The 21,885-nt window shown below is 37.0% G+C and overlaps 2 protein-coding genes across 2 annotated transcripts; one reads left to right on the top strand and one right to left on the bottom strand.

Annotated features, from left to right (window-relative positions):
• Positions 1–347: 347 nt before the first annotated feature.
• Smp_079570 (hypothetical protein) lies at positions 348–9,508 on the top strand (the record flags this gene model as incomplete). The annotated part of the gene is made up of 4 exons (XM_018794499.1): positions 348–852; positions 4,587–4,758; positions 6,649–6,793; positions 8,672–9,508. 4 exons carry the CDS (start codon positions 348–350, stop codon positions 9,155–9,157), a joined length of 1,308 nt encoding a protein of 435 aa, XP_018648905.1. The 3' UTR covers positions 9,158–9,508.
• A 2,654-nt stretch (positions 9,509–12,162) lies between these two features.
• On the bottom strand, positions 12,163–15,447 carry Smp_079560 (putative DNA replication licensing factor MCM2). The gene is made up of 8 exons (XM_018794497.1): positions 15,414–15,447; positions 15,206–15,378; positions 15,007–15,173; positions 14,580–14,968; positions 14,227–14,547; positions 12,847–12,981; positions 12,690–12,803; positions 12,163–12,656 (listed from the first exon to the last, which is right to left on the bottom strand). Exons 1-8 carry the CDS (start codon positions 15,417–15,419, stop codon positions 12,450–12,452), a joined length of 1,512 nt encoding a protein of 503 aa, XP_018648904.1. The 5' UTR covers positions 15,420–15,447; the 3' UTR covers positions 12,163–12,449.
• Between the last annotated feature and the right edge of the window lie 6,438 nt (positions 15,448–21,885).

The raw sequence follows: 21,885 nt of genomic DNA, 5'->3' as shown, positions 1-21,885 counted from the left end.
CGGATCTTAAAAATCTTTTAGAATGCAACAAGAAAACTTGATTTGTTTATATGCGGAATAAGATTCGTCTACCAAAAATTCTAATGGAACCGACTAGGTGTAGACTGCGTTTTATAAGACATATAGTCGAATTCCGGACAAATGATTCTATTGCTACTAGTTCAGAAACATGTGGTTGCTCTAAGAAATTTTTATATAACGTTAATTACTCCATTCCACTCAGATACAAATTGTGTTTCGTTAAACTTTAATGATTATTAGCTTTGTTTATTTTAGTTATTATTTACTTCCCTACTTGGTATGTATTCTTTTTCATTTCAGGTGGATTTTATCAGTCACTTTTTGTTATGAATAGTTCTGTGTCGTCAGATATATCAGATCAACATGGTGAAGAAATACTCAATTCTGGTGGAAATCAGTTAGATTGGCGTTTGAAAGCCTGTGAATTGTTGGAGCAACATATTGAAGAAATAAAGTTGAATAATACCAACTTAGTACTTGAATCGTGTGTACTAGCATCGTGTTTAAGAGATCTTCTTGTGGAGGTTGAATCTCTAAAAACATCTTCCGTTGTTAACTCACTTGATGATGAGAAAATCATGGAATATTTGTTACATTACCAATCTGTTATTTCACTTGATGAATTAGCTGGTGGTGATTTATTGTCGTTTACAGAAGACAAATATTCAATTAAGGAGTCTAATAATTTGTCACATTGTACAAATTCAAAGAATTCTTCCTTAGGTATACATGAAAGTCGAGTAGTTCAAGAAAATGTGAAACAAACGTGTGAAAATGTTTCTAATCTTTCAAATATTCACACTAATGATAATCGACCATCTCTTCATAAACGTTCTGCCGGACACGTAGATGAAGAAAATATTGATTGTGACGATCCTGAATTAATACGTTCTGCGTTTAGACTATTTGCAAAGCATATTGGTCCATCTTTAAAACGTGAACATCGTACAGCATTCAATGCTCCACCAACTCAAGATTGGTTAGCTGAGCAACTGCTATCTAGATGGGATGAATTAAGTGCATCTGAAAAGTTCACATGGCGCAAACGTGTTAAATCCTCCTAATTATTTGTATATATCAAGGTGTTGAATAGTGACCATTACCGTGGTAAACTGAATTGTATAGTAAAATGGAACTTCATTATGTATATATTTTGAATAAGTTTTTATTTTGATATGTTTTTAGCGAATAAAATTTTTCTATTAATCTGTATCTCTTTATACTTCAATTGTGAATGTTTGCTTCTTGTCGGTTATATTGTTAAAATTTAAAGCAATTAGTCCATTTTATAAATTTGTACAGAGCAATAAGACGGAGTTGATGCGAAAAATGTGATGTATTTGCGCTATACATTTCGACTAATCTGATCATACATATATTTGTCAAGGGATTTTATATGGAAATTAACAAAGGTCAATTAAATGAAGATTCAAGAAACCAAGTTATAATTGTCCGATTATTCCGCCTTATGTATTTGTGTCCACACAAACATGACGTGACCATACATTTTATACCTAGACATGTGGAATCATTGGCTTAGTACTTCCAATAACAACCAGTTTAGGAGTGTAATATCGTTTGCTTAGTGGGTGCTTCTAGCCTCTGTCTTGAAATCATACTGCTTGATTCACCACTATGACAGAAAGACGTAAATAGTTTTCTTCTGAATATAATTAAAGAAAGGTTTTGGTGTTGACTAAATTTTGCATCTATTTACAAACATTAGCGGATAACCGTCTGATATCAGTGTGTCATGTAGCAGTTTCGCATCTTCTTCAAGTGTATCTGTAATGCACATTCTTTGAGTCTTGTTGCAGAGGCACTTTATCAAGCCTCAATTGTGTCGTAATGAACGGAAAATGAAAATTTGGATATTGCTCAGTCCAGGTTGACTTCCTACAAACTGACCAGAACTATATCTAAAAATTGGCAATCGGTTATTACTTTCTTCATAGGTCATGACGATGTCATTCTGTACACTATTGAGTTTATGTAGTAAATAAGCAGCAACAACGTTCTTATCACATGTGAATAAGATATCATCCACGTATCTCCTATACAGAGTTCGTGGATGAGCTCACTCGTCATACTTTCAGCATATGACATACACATATCAACCAAGGGAGGTCCTAAAGGTCTACCCATAGCAACACCATCAACCTGTCCAAATTTTTCACTTTCAAACGTGAATTGAACTTTTACAGTAAATAATAAAAGTAGTTCTTTCAACAGTGTTGAGCGAATAGGAAAAAAGTGGAAATTACTTGATATATGGTCACAAAGTAAATGAACAGTCTTGGTTGAAGGTACACTTGTAAAATGAGAGTTTACATCAGAAGAATGCATAGTCATTTCTTTGATATTAGTGTCATCAAGTAGACCAATTATTTCAAATGTATCTTCCAAGAAACCTTCATTTAATTGGCCTTTATTAATTTTCATATAAAATGCCTTGACAAATATATGTATGACCAGATTAGTCGAAATGTATAGCGCAAATACATCACATTTTTCACATCAACTCCGTCTTCTCATTGTTCTATTACAATATTGTTAAAAGTTTTTGAAATATTTTAAAATGCTTGGTCGTGCCACGTGATATTTGTATTTAGAGTGAAGGAACGTTTTCTGGAACTAAACATTCCTGTCACTGTTAAACTCTTTGTAACAATAAATGAATTTGCCAAAATTATTCGTTGAGTTAGAATGGAAAAAACAATTGGTCAATTAGCTAAAACACTATAAAATTTGTCACAATACTGACTTGAAACATATGCTTTTTGTAGCTCTGTTGTTCATGCATTAAAAACCGATTAAATACTTATGTATATCTCACATTTCCAATCTTTATTATCAACTCCTAAGCCATAAATTTAATGAACAATAGAGTTTATTTTATATTACAGAATAATGCTCGCTGAGCAATACATATGTACTCTAGATATATTCAGTGCTTCATGTTCTTTATTGTTTGTTTTCTCATTGTGTAAAATTATCTTTTGAAAATAGTTGGTAATTTCGCCTATTCTCGTGTAGCTGTTTGTCCAGATATGGCCTCATTATTATATATCTTACAGCTGTGTAGAAAGTATTTGGTCTAATTGTTTATTCTGTTCTATTTTAACAAATTCCCTAATGGAGATAGCTGTTATATTTAAATATAATTCTTCTTAGCTAGACGACTTTCATATGAAGCTAATAGTCACTTTAATCGTAAAAACCAAATATAAACTAAATAATTTCGGGAAGATTATTGTTACAGTAACGGTAGAATATGTACTGGATTATTAGTTATGTTTAACACAATATTATTCAATGTGATGCCCATTAAACCTACTACGTATTTGTTGTTTTTTTACAAGAGAATTTTAAGTTTCTGGTTTCAAAGTTGATGTGATGCATATATGTGTCTTCAAGTTACTGATTAATCTGACTTCCTATTCATACTACACTTTCGTATTTACCTGATAGTTGAGAAAGGTATTATCTGTTAACCCTTTTCATCTTTTTTTAATTTCAAAGCACACTAGCACAAAATTTATAGGAAAGTAAATATTAAACGATTTGCAATAACCTGTTGACTGGTTTGTGGGTTTTAAGCATCCTGATGTCAGCCAGCATTAAATTTAATTTATAGACACATTTCGGCCACTATTGTGAACTAAGTAGTATGGTATTAGATAATCCAGTGACAGACTGAGCTTTGAACATCAAATTTTACCCTCTTTATTTTTTCGGTTATATTTTTTCCCGAAGACTTTAGAAATGTCAACTTTTGAAAAAGAGCAGTTTAATTTAATTCTCTATAATTTTCTTCTCTATACCCTGAATTCATTACCTTAGGTTATGTTTTGTTTATAGTACTTTTTAGATTATGACTACATGTGTGATAATACTTTATATGATAGAACCATTTTTTTCGTAGTTGTTTGGATGCACTACAATAACTGCTGTATTCATTGTAAACTCCTAGACACTGTAACATTACCTCAGCAAATGTAAATATATGTCCTAAATACTCATATCATTTAAACTGATAAGATACAAAAACCCCGGAAAATTGTGTAGTATTTGCTATTTCTGTTTTCGTAGATATCTATTAAAGGCCAAAAAGCATAAATATTACATATAAAATGGAAACTTAGGATGTTTGTGTTACATTCTCTATAAGTGCTAAGACGCCTCTTTCTTTACAAGCATAAACGACAAGAAGGCCATTTATTCTTTGCTTCGCTGTCGTTACTACTCAAAGCAATTGACAATAATCTAAAAATGTATCTTTTAGCTAACTTTTTTTACTATAAGGAGTAACAACAGATTTGTTGAACTATCGTAGATTGAAATTCGTTTAACTATTACGTAAAATAATTTGCCCTTTTTCATGTTTTCTAACACTCCTGACACTGAATAGATATAAACCGGTTGTTTTCTAACATATGTTGACCGAGAAAGTTTCATTGTAAGGAATCCATGATATATATATCCCTCTATAAAAATACCCACTTTACTTGCATAATGTATATTGACTTTTTAAATTATTTAAATCGTACTGTATAACAATATAGTTGGAAAGATGGTTGAACAAAACGATAATTATCTGAAACAATTGGGTATTAATATGAATAACTTAGAAAAAGAAATGGATTCAGCTATTGCCAAAGAATCTAGATATTGGCTTGAAAATGATGCAAAAATTAGAGCTGTTCAACAAGGAGTTCCAACCTATGATGATTTTAGGTTAGTATCATAAAGTAGATTTTTATGTATGCATTGATAATATGACTTTTTTCCTGACATTTTCTTCTTCATTATTTGTCTGATCTAAATTACATTTTCATTTCGTCATAAGTTGCACAATATGTGATTGCTGTAAATTTTTTTTAGATATGGGCATATTGAAATTTCTTTTTAGATTGTATTATTGCTATAGTGAACAGAATATTGAATAAGTATATACCCATGTTGTGGTATTCAAATTATTAATTGAATACCTATTTGAAAATGAAAATATTATTGGGCTGGCTGAATTATTTTTGATGAAATGAAGCCGTAACATTAAAAAATCTATTACGGGTATGATACCTGATAGGTTATTGGATAATGGTTGGTTATTGATTGTGTATGAAAACAAAAGTAAACGATAAATCAAGATGAACTCTCGATCACGCTAATTGGAATACAAAATATTTTGTGAAAGCAAATAATGCTTTAATGGTTATCAAACTTTATTAATATTTATTTTCACAGTTGAATTCACGAGTCAATTTAAGCTAGACCACCGTTGAAAACCTGGAAGCACTGGACAGTTATGCCACTGTATTTACTAATTCAAATGTTGATGGGAATACAACCAAGAAGTAATAATTACGTTGTGTAATTTTTTGTGTATAAACATATACCCAAAATCCATCAAAAAATTTGAAACTCAGACTCGATAATCTTTTATGGTCGACAAACTTGGTATGTAATCGAAATGAGTAATGGATTATTGAATAAATCTATTTTAGTCTTATAAAAATTAAATCCCACTTATTTATCTAGAAACAGTCTCTTGCTTCCATCTGGTGTCGAAGTATAGTAAAAGAAGGCTAGTGGCAATCAAATTAAGATATGATATCAGTCCATAAAGTCACTAATTGTTAAACTGAGATCATGTCCAGTTGTGCAGGCTTCTTGATTTGTGTACTAGGGATAATCGTAATTTATTTTTCGGACCAGCTTTTTAAATACGAGGTTAAATTTCATTGTTCTTATGAATCAACTTTAAGGATGACAATCACATTTTCGCATTTTTAACACATACTTAAGAGAATTCCGATAGTATTATTGAAAATTCTTTTAAACGATGTACTCAAGCTTCAGTTGACTTCTGTTACAAAATGGACATACATACTAGTTTTCATCTAAATCGTTCACCCTATTTAGATATGTACTAGTTTTCAGATATCTTGTCCACATCAATTTTTACAGTGCAAAAGCTGATCGTTTTATTCGTCGGTACACATATTGCCTTCAAATTTTTTGCTGTTGTCTTTTTTGAATAATCAAAATAGGTATTCTGTAGATGACATCTCAGAACCTTGTTTTTCCGCTTCATTACTACATTTTTCAATATTTTCATAATCTCTATGACAGTCTTTGCGATCCGTTGCTAACAAGGTCGTGAATGGATGATTTCTTTGTTACTTTTCTTGAACAAAACATACTATACTCTATAGACTTTTGTATTTTACTAGTTATTTGTTTATCAAGGTAGAGGAACAACAGAAAAGAAAATGGTTTTATAGTTCTTGGTGTTTAGCTGCAATTTAAATATCTACTGTAGTCTAATGGTGAGCCGCATAAAACAAAGTGATTTTAATTCGAAATACTTGTTCTTACTGGTTTACTGGAAGTAAAGGAGTTTACATTCCAACCAGTACGGTCAAACTCTGGATATATCTATAATATTTTAATAGTCATATTCCTTTTGGCAGCTCTCAAAAGGGATTCAGTACTAAAAGATAATACAACACTTTTGCAAGTAACAGCTTTAATGTAAATATATTGTATAGAGTAATCTAAGCATTTGAAAAATTTTGATTGGCTTGTCTGTCGATCGAAGATGTTTCATTTTCTTTTCCTTAGAGAGCTTGTCGCTGGATGCCATTTGAAGCCTCTGGATCGCTTAGAACTGACCAATACTGTTGGTCAAAGGTCCAGCTGGAACTATTCAGCAATATTATCAAATAATAATAGCTTGTTTCTGGAACCTGGAATGAATTCAACTATCGTAAGTACTCACCTTTAGTTATTTCAAACACTATTAGGGTATTGATGGGTATATATCTCTTAGGAATATGCTATTTATTTAAAACGCAAAAGGTTTTGAAACAATGAAATGTCAATAAATATTTTAAACGAGATGAAGTGATAATACTGGCAGAACATCTCAAAACGAGAACGACGAACATTAAGATGTGGAAACTGTTACAATAAAACCGACGTTCAACAAATACACTAGAATTGAATATACCTGCGATAGCAAATAAACTGTGTTATTGGCTTACATGAATACTTAGGAGTGTGTGATAACAAATGTATGTTATTTTTTATATAGTTGAAATCATGAGTCAATTGAAGCTAGACCACCATGGAAAACTTGGAAGCACTGGAAGGCCGTTTCGTCCTATTGTGGGACTCCTCAGTAGTGCGCATCCACGATCCCGCCTTCGCGAGATTCAAACCCAGGACCTACCAGTCTCGCGCCAGAGCACTTAACCGATAGACCACTGAGCCGGCCGGCATCCAACGGTGTTGATGTCTAACCTCAACCAATGCACGAAATCACGCGACCAACTTCCATTGTACTGAGGTAGATACCTGTCTCCACCTGACATGGATTAACTCCACTGGTCACGACTTCTCACTAGAACTCCAGGAATTACCTCAAGGAGCCAGTCACTAGTAAGCATATGCTCACAGGTTTTCCGTGGTGGTCTAGCTTCAATTGACTTATGATCTCAACCATATAAAAAATTACTCAAATCTCCACAAAACCCCCTTCTGATATGTATGTTACCTTGAATGCTCAAGGGTTATGAGAAGTGTTAGGGGTTACTGAATGCTAATAAGCAGTATAAAGTAATACACAAAGGGGAGTGGTATAAAAAGAAAATAATAATCAAGAATTCTAATGAAATCAACTATTTTTTTTATATTTTCAGTTGAAGAGAAAATTTATCGCTACTAATTCGACTTCATGAATGATCTTATCCTCTAGCTATTTATGTAAAGTAACAGCAGAGTGTATGGGTAACCCTTGAAAATTAATGAATTAATATTGCCATTATTTACCGAAATATGTGCGATTTCAATATAAATTGATTCTTCACTGTACTCTATCCAGTAATTATTCTACTCACTTAACACTGAAAGATCGTGACACAAAAAATGGGTTGTGCGATCGAGAGTACCGCATGGTTCTAACAATCAGTCATAAAAAATGAGTTTGTATAATTACTAAATATTGACTGATCCTAAAATAGTGATTTAGTGGGTAGTTTCAAATCCTATGCATAGTCAGTTTATCCTCTTATTTTACTGGTTTTAAGTGAAATACGTTTCTTTGTTCCTATTACATGTATTATATATATTTAATCAAATATTTAAAATTGTTAAGTCGGCTTACAGTAAACTCTATCAGAGCCTCCAGAGGCTCATAAAGAGCCCCAACCAATCAGCGATTAGTCAGAAGCTATATTACTAAAATAACGAGATCCTGATTGGCTGTTTAACATACTGCTACTATGGAAACTCAAGGTCTCTTAATTACTATAAAACCCCTGTATTTTCTGTACATAAATGAACGTTGTAGTAAAGTACTTCTCTCTGATCTTCAAGTCGTTGAATAGTTCTAGCCTGGGGTTATCAGAATAGCTTAGGATCTGAATATAGCGTTCAACCAACAAGATATAACAAAAATCCTGACAACATTTGCGCTACTTTCATTTCACCGAAAATTGCGATTTGATACCAAATTCCTCCAGGAATTCCGACACAATTTGTCGTACTTAAAAATTCATTTTTATTAGCTTCCAAGTTTGTTCAGTTTTTATGTAATCCACAAATGTATTGTTCTTATATGTATCATATTTTGGCTTTGTTGCAGCCTATGAAATCCATTACCACTCCACAGGAATTCGTTGTACAGTGGCGTCATATCAAATCATCATCCGCTAATACAAATGGCGCTTTATTAGAGTTATTGTTCAATCAAAATAATGAAGTATTAGAAAATCTTTTTAACACTGGACTGGGTGTGTCTTTTTTACCCGAAATACTTTCAGTATTAAATCATGCTGTTGATAACACGGACACTATATTATCATCATCTGATTATAATATCAACATCGTAATATCCAAGGTTTCTATGATTCTTGCAAGTTTTCAAAAGTCTAAACAATTTTCTTTAGCAGTCGATTGTTTGCTAGATAGTGAAAAAGAAACTGCACACCACTTAATTCAAAAAATTAAAGACATCAGAGACAAACTTGGACTTTTTGAAGATGATGGTGAAACTTTGAGGAAAATTGCGGATACTTTTAAATTGAGTAATAGTTGTTATGCTGTAGATGATGTTAGTTCCTATGTCTAAAGGTATCTGAGACTTTCTTGAGAAATTTTTCTTGAGTTTATTGTATTCGGAACTTGCATTCTGTTTATTCGGCACATGCATGTTATTGTTTGTCTTTGTATTCTCTTGAAACATCACTTCCAAAATATTCCCAGTTTAGACAGAAGCTCAACGTGCATTCAAGTTCTTGAGTCAAATTACAATTTTCCTTTATGGAACTAAATGTCCGTCATTCTTAACCTCAATATTTCGATCAACATGAATTTCGACCTATAAACTCTAAAAACATTTTTTACTTTATGAAAATAAAACTTTCCCTAATGTAAAGCATATTCCTTCCAATAGTATGCTAATAAACGTTCTTCACCACCTAACGTCAATTATGTTCGACACCCCACACAGTTCTGTTGTAAAACACAAAATAATGATTAAATCCTGATGATTTCTTATAAAGTAGCTGGTGATAATTGGTTCGAACAAATAAATGTCTGTAACAATGTCTTTCATATCCTGATATCAATTACCGCTCTATCAACCATGATGATCAGCGAATACATGTCACGGGAACTAATAAAGCAAGGGGTTAAGTTCAAGGGCCGACCATAGCTGTTACCCTAATGTGCTGGTAGGCCTTACCTATCGTAATGACTACACTAAAATATATATGGGCTGAGACACATGTTCCTTCAGATCCGATCATGCTAGACAGGTCGGTTGGAAAATAATAAGACTAAAAGCACCAACTTACGTTTTAGGGGGCGGTGTCATACTGCTAACTGAAGTGGGTAAAGACAACAGTAAGTTGTTTCCATTAGGCAACCAACATCTGCAGCTATGCTGCGTTCTCACAACAGAATGAAAGAGTTGTAGAAGGTCTAACCTGAAAATTTCACAACTCACCACAAGTATTTCCGTCTCCAGCGGTAAGGCTTTTTAAAATGAGAAACTAACACTTCGAAAACTTCCATAAAAAAGCCGTATGTGACTAGGTTCATACATTTGCCGTTGAGGTCTGTGTTAACGCTCACAAGTCGCTAAGACTACCATTGCTTCAGTTTCTTTTTCAAGTCACTCACAGATTATCAACCACGTTGCGGGCATCGGTAAGTGACAACTATTCTCAAACATCTATCAGCATGTGAGATCATTTTGTTGGCGGCCGAATTCTTCCCTCAGCTCTTACTAATTCTATCCAAATGGAAAATACTTTCCATATATCTTAATTATCGTATAACCGTTAATGGACTGAGTTCACAAAATCTTAAACTTGGTATCCTAAAATTACACACTGGTCTGCATGTTAAAACACCAAATGTTTAAACAATATCAATGCAGAGGACCGGTAGGATTTTCCCTTTCAGTACATGGAGTCCACTCTGCCAGTTCTCGTGAACTGCCTGGTGTATGTATAAAGTTAATTTCAAAAGCAGAAGAGGCTCTGTCAGGCTGGATTCCAATAGACAGTCGCTTGTGTGTTGTTCAAACAAGAGGAATAGTATGAACTCTAAGAAATAGGGACACACGCCGTTACCTTCACGTTGTCTTCGCCTACGCTCCCACTGATTGTAGTTCAAAGTTAGGGATGAATTTTATAATAAGCTATCCAACCTTCAAAAAGCTAGACGCTCTGATTTAAAAATAGTGACAGGTGATTTTAATTCCTAAGTGGGTACACTGAACCAAACCGAAAGGCGATTCTGTGGATCTTACGTTGCCGCTGCTCAGTACACGGATAATGGTGAGTCTTCTGCAACTTTGATCACATAACCGTCTCTCTCTGACAAACACTAACTTTAGACATAAATAAAACATTGTCTTACGTAATGCCCCCCACAACTGGCTCTAACAGATGAGATTGACATTAGCCAGCGTTGGAGAGGCTCGATAGAAGACTGTTGCTCATTTTAGAGCAAATATTCAAACTCGGATCATGCTCTATTTTGTGAACGTGTTTTTCTGCATCTTACTGGACGTAGACAGACCACAAAGCGAAATTCCCTTCAAGTTCGAATTTATGTTGAAAACAAGAATATTTTTCAGGAACAACTAGAGAATTTAGTGAATCGTCAAACTGATATTCAAACAGAAGTATCTCCCAATGATATCCAAAAAGCTGTGGAGACAACAGTGATATATTCCTGTAGCTTAAAGCAAACGGTTAGGAAACGTGTGTGGATTTCGGCGGGGTCTACATAGCTGCTAGGTAGCCCGAAATTCATGCCATCTGACTCCAAACGCGATGAGGAGCGGAAGCAGTTTAAACGTAGGCTAACAAAGCGTACGTGATGGTCGTGAGCAGTGGTGAGTAGCGAAAACAGAAGAGATGAGAGAAGGCGGTGGATAACTGTTCAAGGAAACGGGTATCGAGAACCTGTCTGTTGGTGAAACTGTCTCGGAGAAGGACCGGACTATTGTACACTCCCCAATCCAGATCAGACGGATGTGCAGAACACTTTAAAGAACACCTCAACTGGCCTTCAGAAACACCTCAGTTACCCAATGACTCTAAGCAACCTAAACAGCAAAGTGATGCGAGTCATCCAACTCTTAATGAGGTTGAAAAGGCTATGGGTAATCTAAGGCGAGGGAGAGAAGCCGGACCTGATGGATCAACCCGATATTTTTAAGGATGGTGGTCCAGTTCTAGCAGTTTAATTAACTCAGGTATTAGCTAAAGTCTGAGAACTGGACGTAATCCAATCTGACTAGTCTCGATCGCTGATCGTCTCAGTTTATAAGAGAGGATAGAAATCCCCTTGCAACAACCAAAAAGGAATCAGTTTAATTAATATAATTTCTAAAATATTAGCCTGAATAATACTTCTGCGCCAAACTGGAGCTCGCGAAGAGCAGACCCGAGAAAACGAGACTGGTTTCAGATCTGGACATGGATGTATGGACAAAATATTCACCCTTCGGTAGGTTTGGGAACATAGACATACTTTCCAACTATAGTCGTGTTCCTTTACCTTAAGGTGGTGTTCAAATCCGTTGATTGTGAAGTTCTTTGGTAGTGTCTGTCACTGAGAGCTGTAACAAAGAAGTGGATCAACCATGTGCAGGTTCTCCACAAAGACTACTGGCTGTCAGATGTTGTGCAGAACTGCTATCGGAGTTGGCTACTTTTAGTGAAGTTTATCAGGAGTGTCTGCTTTCTCCATTTCTATCAAACTTTGCAATAGATATACTTTTATAGATAACACTTCTATCGCCTGACGTTTCTAAAATGACGAGAATCAGAAACTGTCTCCGAATTCGACAGAAAATCTGGCACGTCGGTCCCCTGTGATGTGACACTGAAGTTCAAAAAAATTTAACAACAGTGAAAACATTTTGCATTTAACGTACCAGGATTTTTAGGCTCACCGCCGAAAAGTGCCAGTGCAATGCCACGTTTAATATCTTCATGACCATACACACTTGGAGCTATGCTAGCAAAAATTCGATCACCAATCCTTTCATCACGTGAAAGTTTCAAGATCGCCCTTGTGTCCTCATCAGTTAATGTCCCCACAGCGACCTGCATATATAAACAAGACCGAAATCTACTCACCTTATCATCTTTGCGAACAACGTTGTTTGCTAATATGACAGTTGCAAAGACTGGAAAACCATGCTTGGTATTGAGTGACCCATCATAGCTATGTGTATATACGCCAGTTAACTCCTACAATTGGATTCATGATTGACTGAATTGAAACACAACTCACTATTTCATCTCCCGGTTTGCAGCTATCAACCAGATCATCTAAAAGAATAGCGTCTTTAGACCTAGGAAGACGGCCTGCCGGAACTTTGCCTGGGCTTTCCTGAAGAGTGATACGTTGATAATTTCTATAAACTGTCTGAAAAATAATTCAGAAATTAGATGTGAAAAGTCCTTATCACGACTGGGGCAGGCAAATACGTTACTAGAATACATTCGGCATTTATAGGAATGACAGTAAGCTGTGCATATGTTAACAGTATTTACCACTTTTTCTCTTTGCCTTTTAATTTCCTGGAGGTTTGTTGTTAGGTCTAGAATTTTACGACACGAGGAATGTTTAGAAAACCTAAGAAAAGTTCCCTGTTCATATTCTTATCAAACAAACATTTGTCAGTCGAGGTGTGTGACGGGAGCTTTGGACAACTCAAATTATTCATTCCAAATTTTTCATCAATAAATTTCTACAATTGTTACAAGATGGCTTCCGCAAATTAAATTCATCGTGATTGGCAGATATAAGTGATCGGGACATGATGCATTTTCGTCCAGACAAAAATGCTAAGTTTGTGACCATGGATCACGAAAATGATACTTGCTGGCACATGTGTATCTGGTGCCCCCTTGTACCAATATTTGTGTTCAAATAAATAAATAACTACACTCAGAGGTAGACACTTCCAATAAATAAACCACGAAGAGAAGACATACACATTTACACCGTAGAGTTAAGGAAAATCTTAAATAAGGACAAAAATAAGGTAAAAATCATTTGAGATGAAAACTTTGAACGCCTCAGAAGTCCTCATATTTGCGCAATCAATGCACTGGTAACAGATAAATCACTAAAGTCATTTAAGGTGGACATGGGGATCATTTTACCTGGAATTATATCTTCAAAAGCGTCAAACCAAAATGTAAAAGTATAAAGTCAAGAAGAATACATATTTCTTTTTATTCCAATAAGATTTGCACATAATTCGATGCATAAAACAATGAAGAACTATAGTGTAGGTTAATATTTGAGGCACTTTTAGTCAAACTAATTCCCGTGGAGTTATTACAGGAGGATTCTTGTCACTAATATGAAGACATCAGCTAACACATTCGTTTCTAAAAGTAGGCACTACTCAGTTGCGACCCCCCAGTAAAACCGAGATTTTGAGGTGATATCGTAGACACTGAAGGCTGTTTAGCAAGGTCTCCAGCATATGAACTGTAGTTTCTGAGTGTTATTATCGATCTTTGGACTAGGTGACTCGGGAGTCTTCATTGCGTTGACCTGGCTTGCGGTTTTACTAAATTCATACAACACACAGTTAACATAAGATTAAATCATACGAAAATGGGGGTAAAACAATTGGTAAAGACTAAAAGTGATTACCTGTTCCATGCTTAGTTCGAATGGACCACCTGATTGGCAGTCTGGACAAGTAGAAGGCTTGACTTCTGAGCCCGTTTGGTTTTGAATGAATGGGCCCAAAAGACACCCACATTTCGTACAGTTGTAGCGGACTACGCTTAACTGGGGAAGAACACCGGAACTGCTTGTAACTACTCCACATGTTCGGATAAGCTGGTTAAGATGAAAATGGCGAAGACATCGGAGGTCCTCAATGAGAGGAAGGTCGTTTATTCTAACATGGACTCGGTTAGTGATCCTATCATAACGAGGGAACCGAGTCAATGTGACCTCGCGAGCAGCCTAGTCGTATTAGAACAGAAAGTTAACTTTACCTCGTCAAAGATCTCTAAGACATGCTGAGGGGCTTCTGGTAAAAAATATGCTAGGACTTGCTCCGCCGATGCCAGGTGTTGGTAGTCAATATGCAGACTATGTTTGTTCTCTCTTGCCATTTGTACTATACGCTCAGCATATACGTTCCGATCGTTTTCGTCCAAAAACGTTCTGAGAAATGCTTTAAAACGGTTTTTGATTTCTTGACGAGTGACAGGTTGTTGAACCCATTCAACTACAGACATCCCCTTCATATCCTCCAAGTTCTCAATGCTTTCCAGGACACCCTCAGGTTCTAAATCACCTTCATCACCTGCAGCGACTCTCTCCGCAATACGCCTGCGGCGCGCAGGAATTATTTCTTCCTCCTCTTCCTCACCGTATAAATCTGAGTACATAACTAGTATAACTTATAGGAACTCTTACCGGCTATAAGATCACGTCTAAGTCCACCAGTAGCAAGCAGACGCTCACGGTCCCGTCGTCTCATTTCACGTTCAGCTTCAGCACGAGTATTCGGTGATAATTCCTCTAGGTCTTCATCGGGGTCCGCAAGACCTTCCGCCTCATAGACATCGAGCTCCGGGATAGGACTGAGGTAACTGGACAGAAATTCGAAAATTACCGATAGTCACGTTCCATATCGTCACCGAATAAATTCTCTCCAGATTCTTCTTCTTCATCAAGATTATCATCACCCAGTATGGCGGCGGATTCGTCCTCAAAAGCGGGTTCCTCTGGATCAGGGCTTGCTGCACCTGAAAGCCCACCACCATGGCGACCTGATAAGTCTGAGTTCTACTTCTGTCAAACTACTTGTCTCAACCACTTACCGACATTTACAAAAATTCAAAAGTTGTGAACTGAGCGCTCGCTGGTGATTTCGACTACTTTAAATTCATCTGAATATTGAACTGGAGTGGATTCACTGATCACATGTAAGATATACATATTTGGGAAGACCACTAACTCGTGACATATGGAATTGTGAGGAATTGATAGACGCAAAATTATCAGTCTCCGTGCATAATTTAGTAAATATATTAGGTTTTTTGAAGTTTTCAAGTAGTTCTGAATGTTTTTGGACGGGCTGAAGGTAGTTGGCGTTCAACGAGCTTCTGTCTCTAGTAACAAGGGCTCACAGACACGTGATGTTCGTGGTGTTCCAGATCATTACATGGCTACCCCCAAGCATTCGACATCTTGAGGAATATCCGTCTAGTGCTTTTACATGCAACTCATTTGAATTTGAAATTCAGTACGCAAAACTGTTTCATTGATGTTTTCCTAAAGCGTTCCAAAGTATTCTTATCTCTATGAACGTGATGGACAATGCGGTGGGAAAACTGTTAGGGGCACATGGGATAATGTTCAACAAAGATTCTCGTTATTTTCTACTGTCGGCAAGTAGATTCCCAAAATAAATGGTTTTGTAAGTCTTCGATATTAATGCAGGTCACCTTTACCATACTGGACACACCCTAACTGGAGACGCTAAGTCAAGCATCCGCATCAGATCACGATTGTGTACGCCACGCTACGCATCCCTCGCAACAATTACTCAGATGAATTCATATATTTATGTATATGGGATAACGTTCGTTAGTGGTCTTTGTACTAGGTCATCAATAGGCACAGATCTGACCCCTGTCTTCAACCCTCAGAGATCAGAAACATTGAGGAACCTCATGGGCTGTTTGATAGTTGAATTGTTCGTAAGTCTATCGCGCGCTCAAGTTCGCTTTTGGCTTTTCCTAGCCTTTCACGAGCTAGTACGGAAGCCCTCGAGAATACAAGTGGTTCAGTGGTCACGATGTGATGTGTTTCATACAGTTCAGGATACTTGCTGAGTATCGGTTCAAAGTATGGATCATTTACACGTTTTAATTGTGATCAAGTATAATCTTAAACCAGAAAGCGAAACTCAAAAATCAGTAGCTTAGTATTTCTGTCTACTAACCTGCGTTTGCTTATGTCGATGAGCAGATTATATATATCAATGATTGGCATTGGCACATCTATAACAGCAAAACCCAGTGAATGAATGTGCGAAGACTTACGTTATGGTTGTTGTACCCTTTACCATTCGTGATGATCGGCTGCTTGAATACAGAGTCATGTAGACGAACGTTAGTTTTCGCGGGAAGGACGTCAACTTTTGTCCTGTTGTCGATAAGATAGCAAGCCACTGCTGTCACACCAGTGATGTGCAACAGATGACCATATCCACTGCCTACGTTCCCTGTTAACAGCTACCTGCTTAAAGTTCCACATGTGGTTTGAGTTTTGAGGAAATGAGGCGCCTTCTTGAGGATTTACAACAAGTATTGTGGTAGTGTAGTACACGAAGACTCGATTCAGAGAGCCAATTTATTGTTTTATGCAAAATTAGGCAGTGCTTTCGCAAAATATGAAGATCATACACTAAATACATCATTTGCACATCCTTCTTTAGTCTTACCTTACATAGTTCATGATACTTCCAATGTAATTGTTTCCCTAATTGCTTTCCGCTTTCTTTTTTGTTTTCTCCAATCAAATTTTATGATGGCAGGCATTCAACTTCTGACTGCTGCTGCAACTAATTATATCTGTCAGCACAAAAAGCCTCAACAACAGTGCTCTCACTAGTTAGTATCATCTGTTTCTCGCGCTCTGGAAACAGATTATTTTCGAAATGAGCTTCATTGTGGGTTTTGGGGATCGTTTGTGATCATGACGAATGTTAAGTGGGCGATAGTATTACAGAGATATTTTATTTCGTTTCATGTCAACGACGTCTTTCACTAGATGGAACATACTTCGATGCTGAAGTTCCTGGTGATATCCGAAATCCGATCGGCAGGTGCAGTCAGTTCATAAACTGGATTAGTTTGGGATGAAATGAGAACCGCTTTGACCTTTAGGGGAAGATTAGATAAAAACTTCTGCCTTAAAAGTCCTTCAAAAGTTTTATACCCGATAACCTGTCACATTTACAAATATACTGATGCGAAGTCACATCCAATTCAATGTTATGGAACAGTCGATCTAACCTTCGCTGATGTGTTGCGTCTTCTTGTTTGTGAACGGCCTATCGTAAAGTATCGTTAGTTTCAGAAACATCATTGATAAACATACAAGGTGAAGTCTGCTTGTCGAACTATTACGGTAGTGACTACAATACTTCAAGGAGCTGAACACAAGGGTCTGTCACGCTCTGCTTGTGGTGGTCAGCTTCTGCATAACGGAATAAGGCATAGATGTGATCAAGCTAGAATGACATGAGTTGCAAAGTGTTGGTCGCCACGGTCTTATTCTTTGAAAGCTAATGTGTATACCACAACGTTAGTCATCGCACATTCATTCACTGGGTTTTGCTGTTATAGATGTGCCAATGCCAATCATTGATATATATAATCTGCTCATCGACATAAGCAAACGCAGGTTAGTAGACAGAAATACTAAGCTACTGATTTTTGAGTTTCGCTTTCTGGTTTAAGATTATACTTGATCACAATTAAAACGTGTAAATGATCCATACTTTGAACCGATACTCAGCAAGTATCCTGAACTGTATGAAACACATCACATCGTGACCACTGAACCACTTGTATTCTCGAGGGCTTCCGTACTAGCTCGTGAAAGGCTAGGAAAAGCCAAAAGCGAACTTGAGCGCGCGATAGACTTACGAACAATTCAACTATCAAACAGCCCATGAGGTTCCTCAATGTTTCTGATCTCTGAGGGTTGAAGACAGGGGTCAGATCTGTGCCTATTGATGACCTAGTACAAAGACCACTAACGAACGTTATCCCATATACATAAATATATGAATTCATCTGAGTAATTGTTGCGAGGGATGCGTAGCGTGGCGTACACAATCGTGATCTGATGCGGATGCTTGACTTAGCGTCTCCAGTTAGGGTGTGTCCAGTATGGTAAAGGTGACCTGCATTAATATCGAAGACTTACAAAACCATTTATTTTGGGAATCTACTTGCCGACAGTAGAAAATAACGAGAATCTTTGTTGAACATTATCCCATGTGCCCCTAACAGTTTTCCCACCGCATTGTCCATCACGTTCATAGAGATAAGAATACTTTGGAACGCTTTAGGAAAACATCAATGAAACAGTTTTGCGTACTGAATTTCAAATTCAAATGAGTTGCATGTAAAAGCACTAGACGGATATTCCTCAAGATGTCGAATGCTTGGGGGTAGCCATGTAATGATCTGGAACACCACGAACATCACGTGTCTGTGAGCCCTTGTTACTAGAGACAGAAGCTCGTTGAACGCCAACTACCTTCAGCCCGTCCAAAAACATTCAGAACTACTTGAAAACTTCAAAAAACCTAATATATTTACTAAATTATGCACGGAGACTGATAATTTTGCGTCTATCAATTCCTCACAATTCCATATGTCACGAGTTAGTGGTCTTCCCAAATATGTATATCTTACATGTGATCAGTGAATCCACTCCAGTTCAATATTCAGATGAATTTAAAGTAGTCGAAATCACCAGCGAGCGCTCAGTTCACAACTTTTGAATTTTTGTAAATGTCGGTAAGTGGTTGAGACAAGTAGTTTGACAGAAGTAGAACTCAGACTTATCAGGTCGCCATGGTGGTGGGCTTTCAGGTGCAGCAAGCCCTGATCCAGAGGAACCCGCTTTTGAGGACGAATCCGCCGCCATACTGGGTGATGATAATCTTGATGAAGAAGAAGAATCTGGAGAGAATTTATTCGGTGACGATATGGAACGTGACTATCGGTAATTTTCGAATTTCTGTCCAGTTACCTCAGTCCTATCCCGGAGCTCGATGTCTATGAGGCGGAAGGTCTTGCGGACCCCGATGAAGACCTAGAGGAATTATCACCGAATACTCGTGCTGAAGCTGAACGTGAAATGAGACGACGGGACCGTGAGCGTCTGCTTGCTACTGGTGGACTTAGACGTGATCTTATAGCCGGTAAGAGTTCCTATAAGTTATACTAGTTATGTACTCAGATTTATACGGTGAGGAAGAGGAGGAAGAAATAATTCCTGCGCGCCGCAGGCGTATTGCGGAGAGAGTCGCTGCAGGTGATGAAGGTGATTTAGAACCTGAGGGTGTCCTGGAAAGCATTGAGAACTTGGAGGATATGAAGGGGATGTCTGTAGTTGAATGGGTTCAACAACCTGTCACTCGTCAAGAAATCAAAAACCGTTTTAAAGCATTTCTCAGAACGTTTTTGGACGAAAACGATCGGAACGTATATGCTGAGCGTATAGTACAAATGGCAAGAGAGAACAAACATAGTCTGCATATTGACTACCAACACCTGGCATCGGCGGAGCAAGTCCTAGCATATTTTTTACCAGAAGCCCCTCAGCATGTCTTAGAGATCTTTGACGAGGTAAAGTTAACTTTCTGTTCTAATACGACTAGGCTGCTCGCGAGGTCACATTGACTCGGTTCCCTCGTTATGATAGGATCACTAACCGAGTCCATGTTAGAATAAACGACCTTCCTCTCATTGAGGACCTCCGATGTCTTCGCCATTTTCATCTTAACCAGCTTATCCGAACATGTGGAGTAGTTACAAGCAGTTCCGGTGTTCTTCCCCAGTTAAGCGTAGTCCGCTACAACTGTACGAAATGTGGGTGTCTTTTGGGCCCATTCATTCAAAACCAAACGGGCTCAGAAGTCAAGCCTTCTACTTGTCCAGACTGCCAATCAGGTGGTCCATTCGAACTAAGCATGGAACAGGTAATCACTTTTAGTCTTTACCAATTGTTTTACCCCCATTTTCGTATGATTTAATCTTATGTTAACTGTGTGTTGTATGAATTTAGTAAAACCGCAAGCCAGGTCAACGCAATGAAGACTCCCGAGTCACCTAGTCCAAAGATCGATAATAACACTCAGAAACTACAGTTCATATGCTGGAGACCTTGCTAAACAGCCTTCAGTGTCTACGATATCACCTCAAAATCTCGGTTTTACTGGGGGGTCGCAACTGAGTAGTGCCTACTTTTAGAAACGAATGTGTTAGCTGATGTCTTCATATTAGTGACAAGAATCCTCCTGTAATAACTCCACGGGAATTAGTTTGACTAAAAGTGCCTCAAATATTAACCTACACTATAGTTCTTCATTGTTTTATGCATCGAATTATGTGCAAATCTTATTGGAATAAAAAGAAATATGTATTCTTCTTGACTTTATACTTTTACATTTTGGTTTGACGCTTTTGAAGATATAATTCCAGGTAAAATGATCCCCATGTCCACCTTAAATGACTTTAGTGATTTATCTGTTACCAGTGCATTGATTGCGCAAATATGAGGACTTCTGAGGCGTTCAAAGTTTTCATCTCAAATGATTTTTACCTTATTTTTGTCCTTATTTAAGATTTTCCTTAACTCTACGGTGTAAATGTGTATGTCTTCTCTTCGTGGTTTATTTATTGGAAGTGTCTACCTCTGAGTGTAGTTATTTATTTATTTGAACACAAATATTGGTACAAGGGGGCACCAGATACACATGTGCCAGCAAGTATCATTTTCGTGATCCATGGTCACAAACTTAGCATTTTTGTCTGGACGAAAATGCATCATGTCCCGATCACTTATATCTGCCAATCACGATGAATTTAATTTGCGGAAGCCATCTTGTAACAATTGTAGAAATTTATTGATGAAAAATTTGGAATGAATAATTTGAGTTGTCCAAAGCTCCCGTCACACACCTCGACTGACAAATGTTTGTTTGATAAGAATATGAACAGGGAACTTTTCTTAGGTTTTCTAAACATTCCTCGTGTCGTAAAATTCTAGACCTAACAACAAACCTCCAGGAAATTAAAAGGCAAAGAGAAAAAGTGGTAAATACTGTTAACATATGCACAGCTTACTGTCATTCCTATAAATGCCGAATGTATTCTAGTAACGTATTTGCCTGCCCCAGTCGTGATAAGGACTTTTCACATCTAATTTCTGAATTATTTTTCAGACAGTTTATAGAAATTATCAACGTATCACTCTTCAGGAAAGCCCAGGCAAAGTTCCGGCAGGCCGTCTTCCTAGGTCTAAAGACGCTATTCTTTTAGATGATCTGGTTGATAGCTGCAAACCGGGAGATGAAATAGTGAGTTGTGTTTCAATTCAGTCAATCATGAATCCAATTGTAGGAGTTAACTGGCGTATATACACATAGCTATGATGGGTCACTCAATACCAAGCATGGTTTTCCAGTCTTTGCAACTGTCATATTAGCAAACAACGTTGTTCGCAAAGATGATAAGGTGAGTAGATTTCGGTCTTGTTTTATAT

Source organism: Schistosoma mansoni, chromosome 1, assembly GCF_000237925.1.
Source record: "Schistosoma mansoni strain Puerto Rico chromosome 1, complete genome".
NCBI classification, from domain to species: Eukaryota; Metazoa; Platyhelminthes; class Trematoda; order Strigeidida; family Schistosomatidae; genus Schistosoma; species Schistosoma mansoni.
Note: the sequence above shows the minus strand (reverse complement) of the source record. Positions and strands in the feature narration are given on the sequence as shown.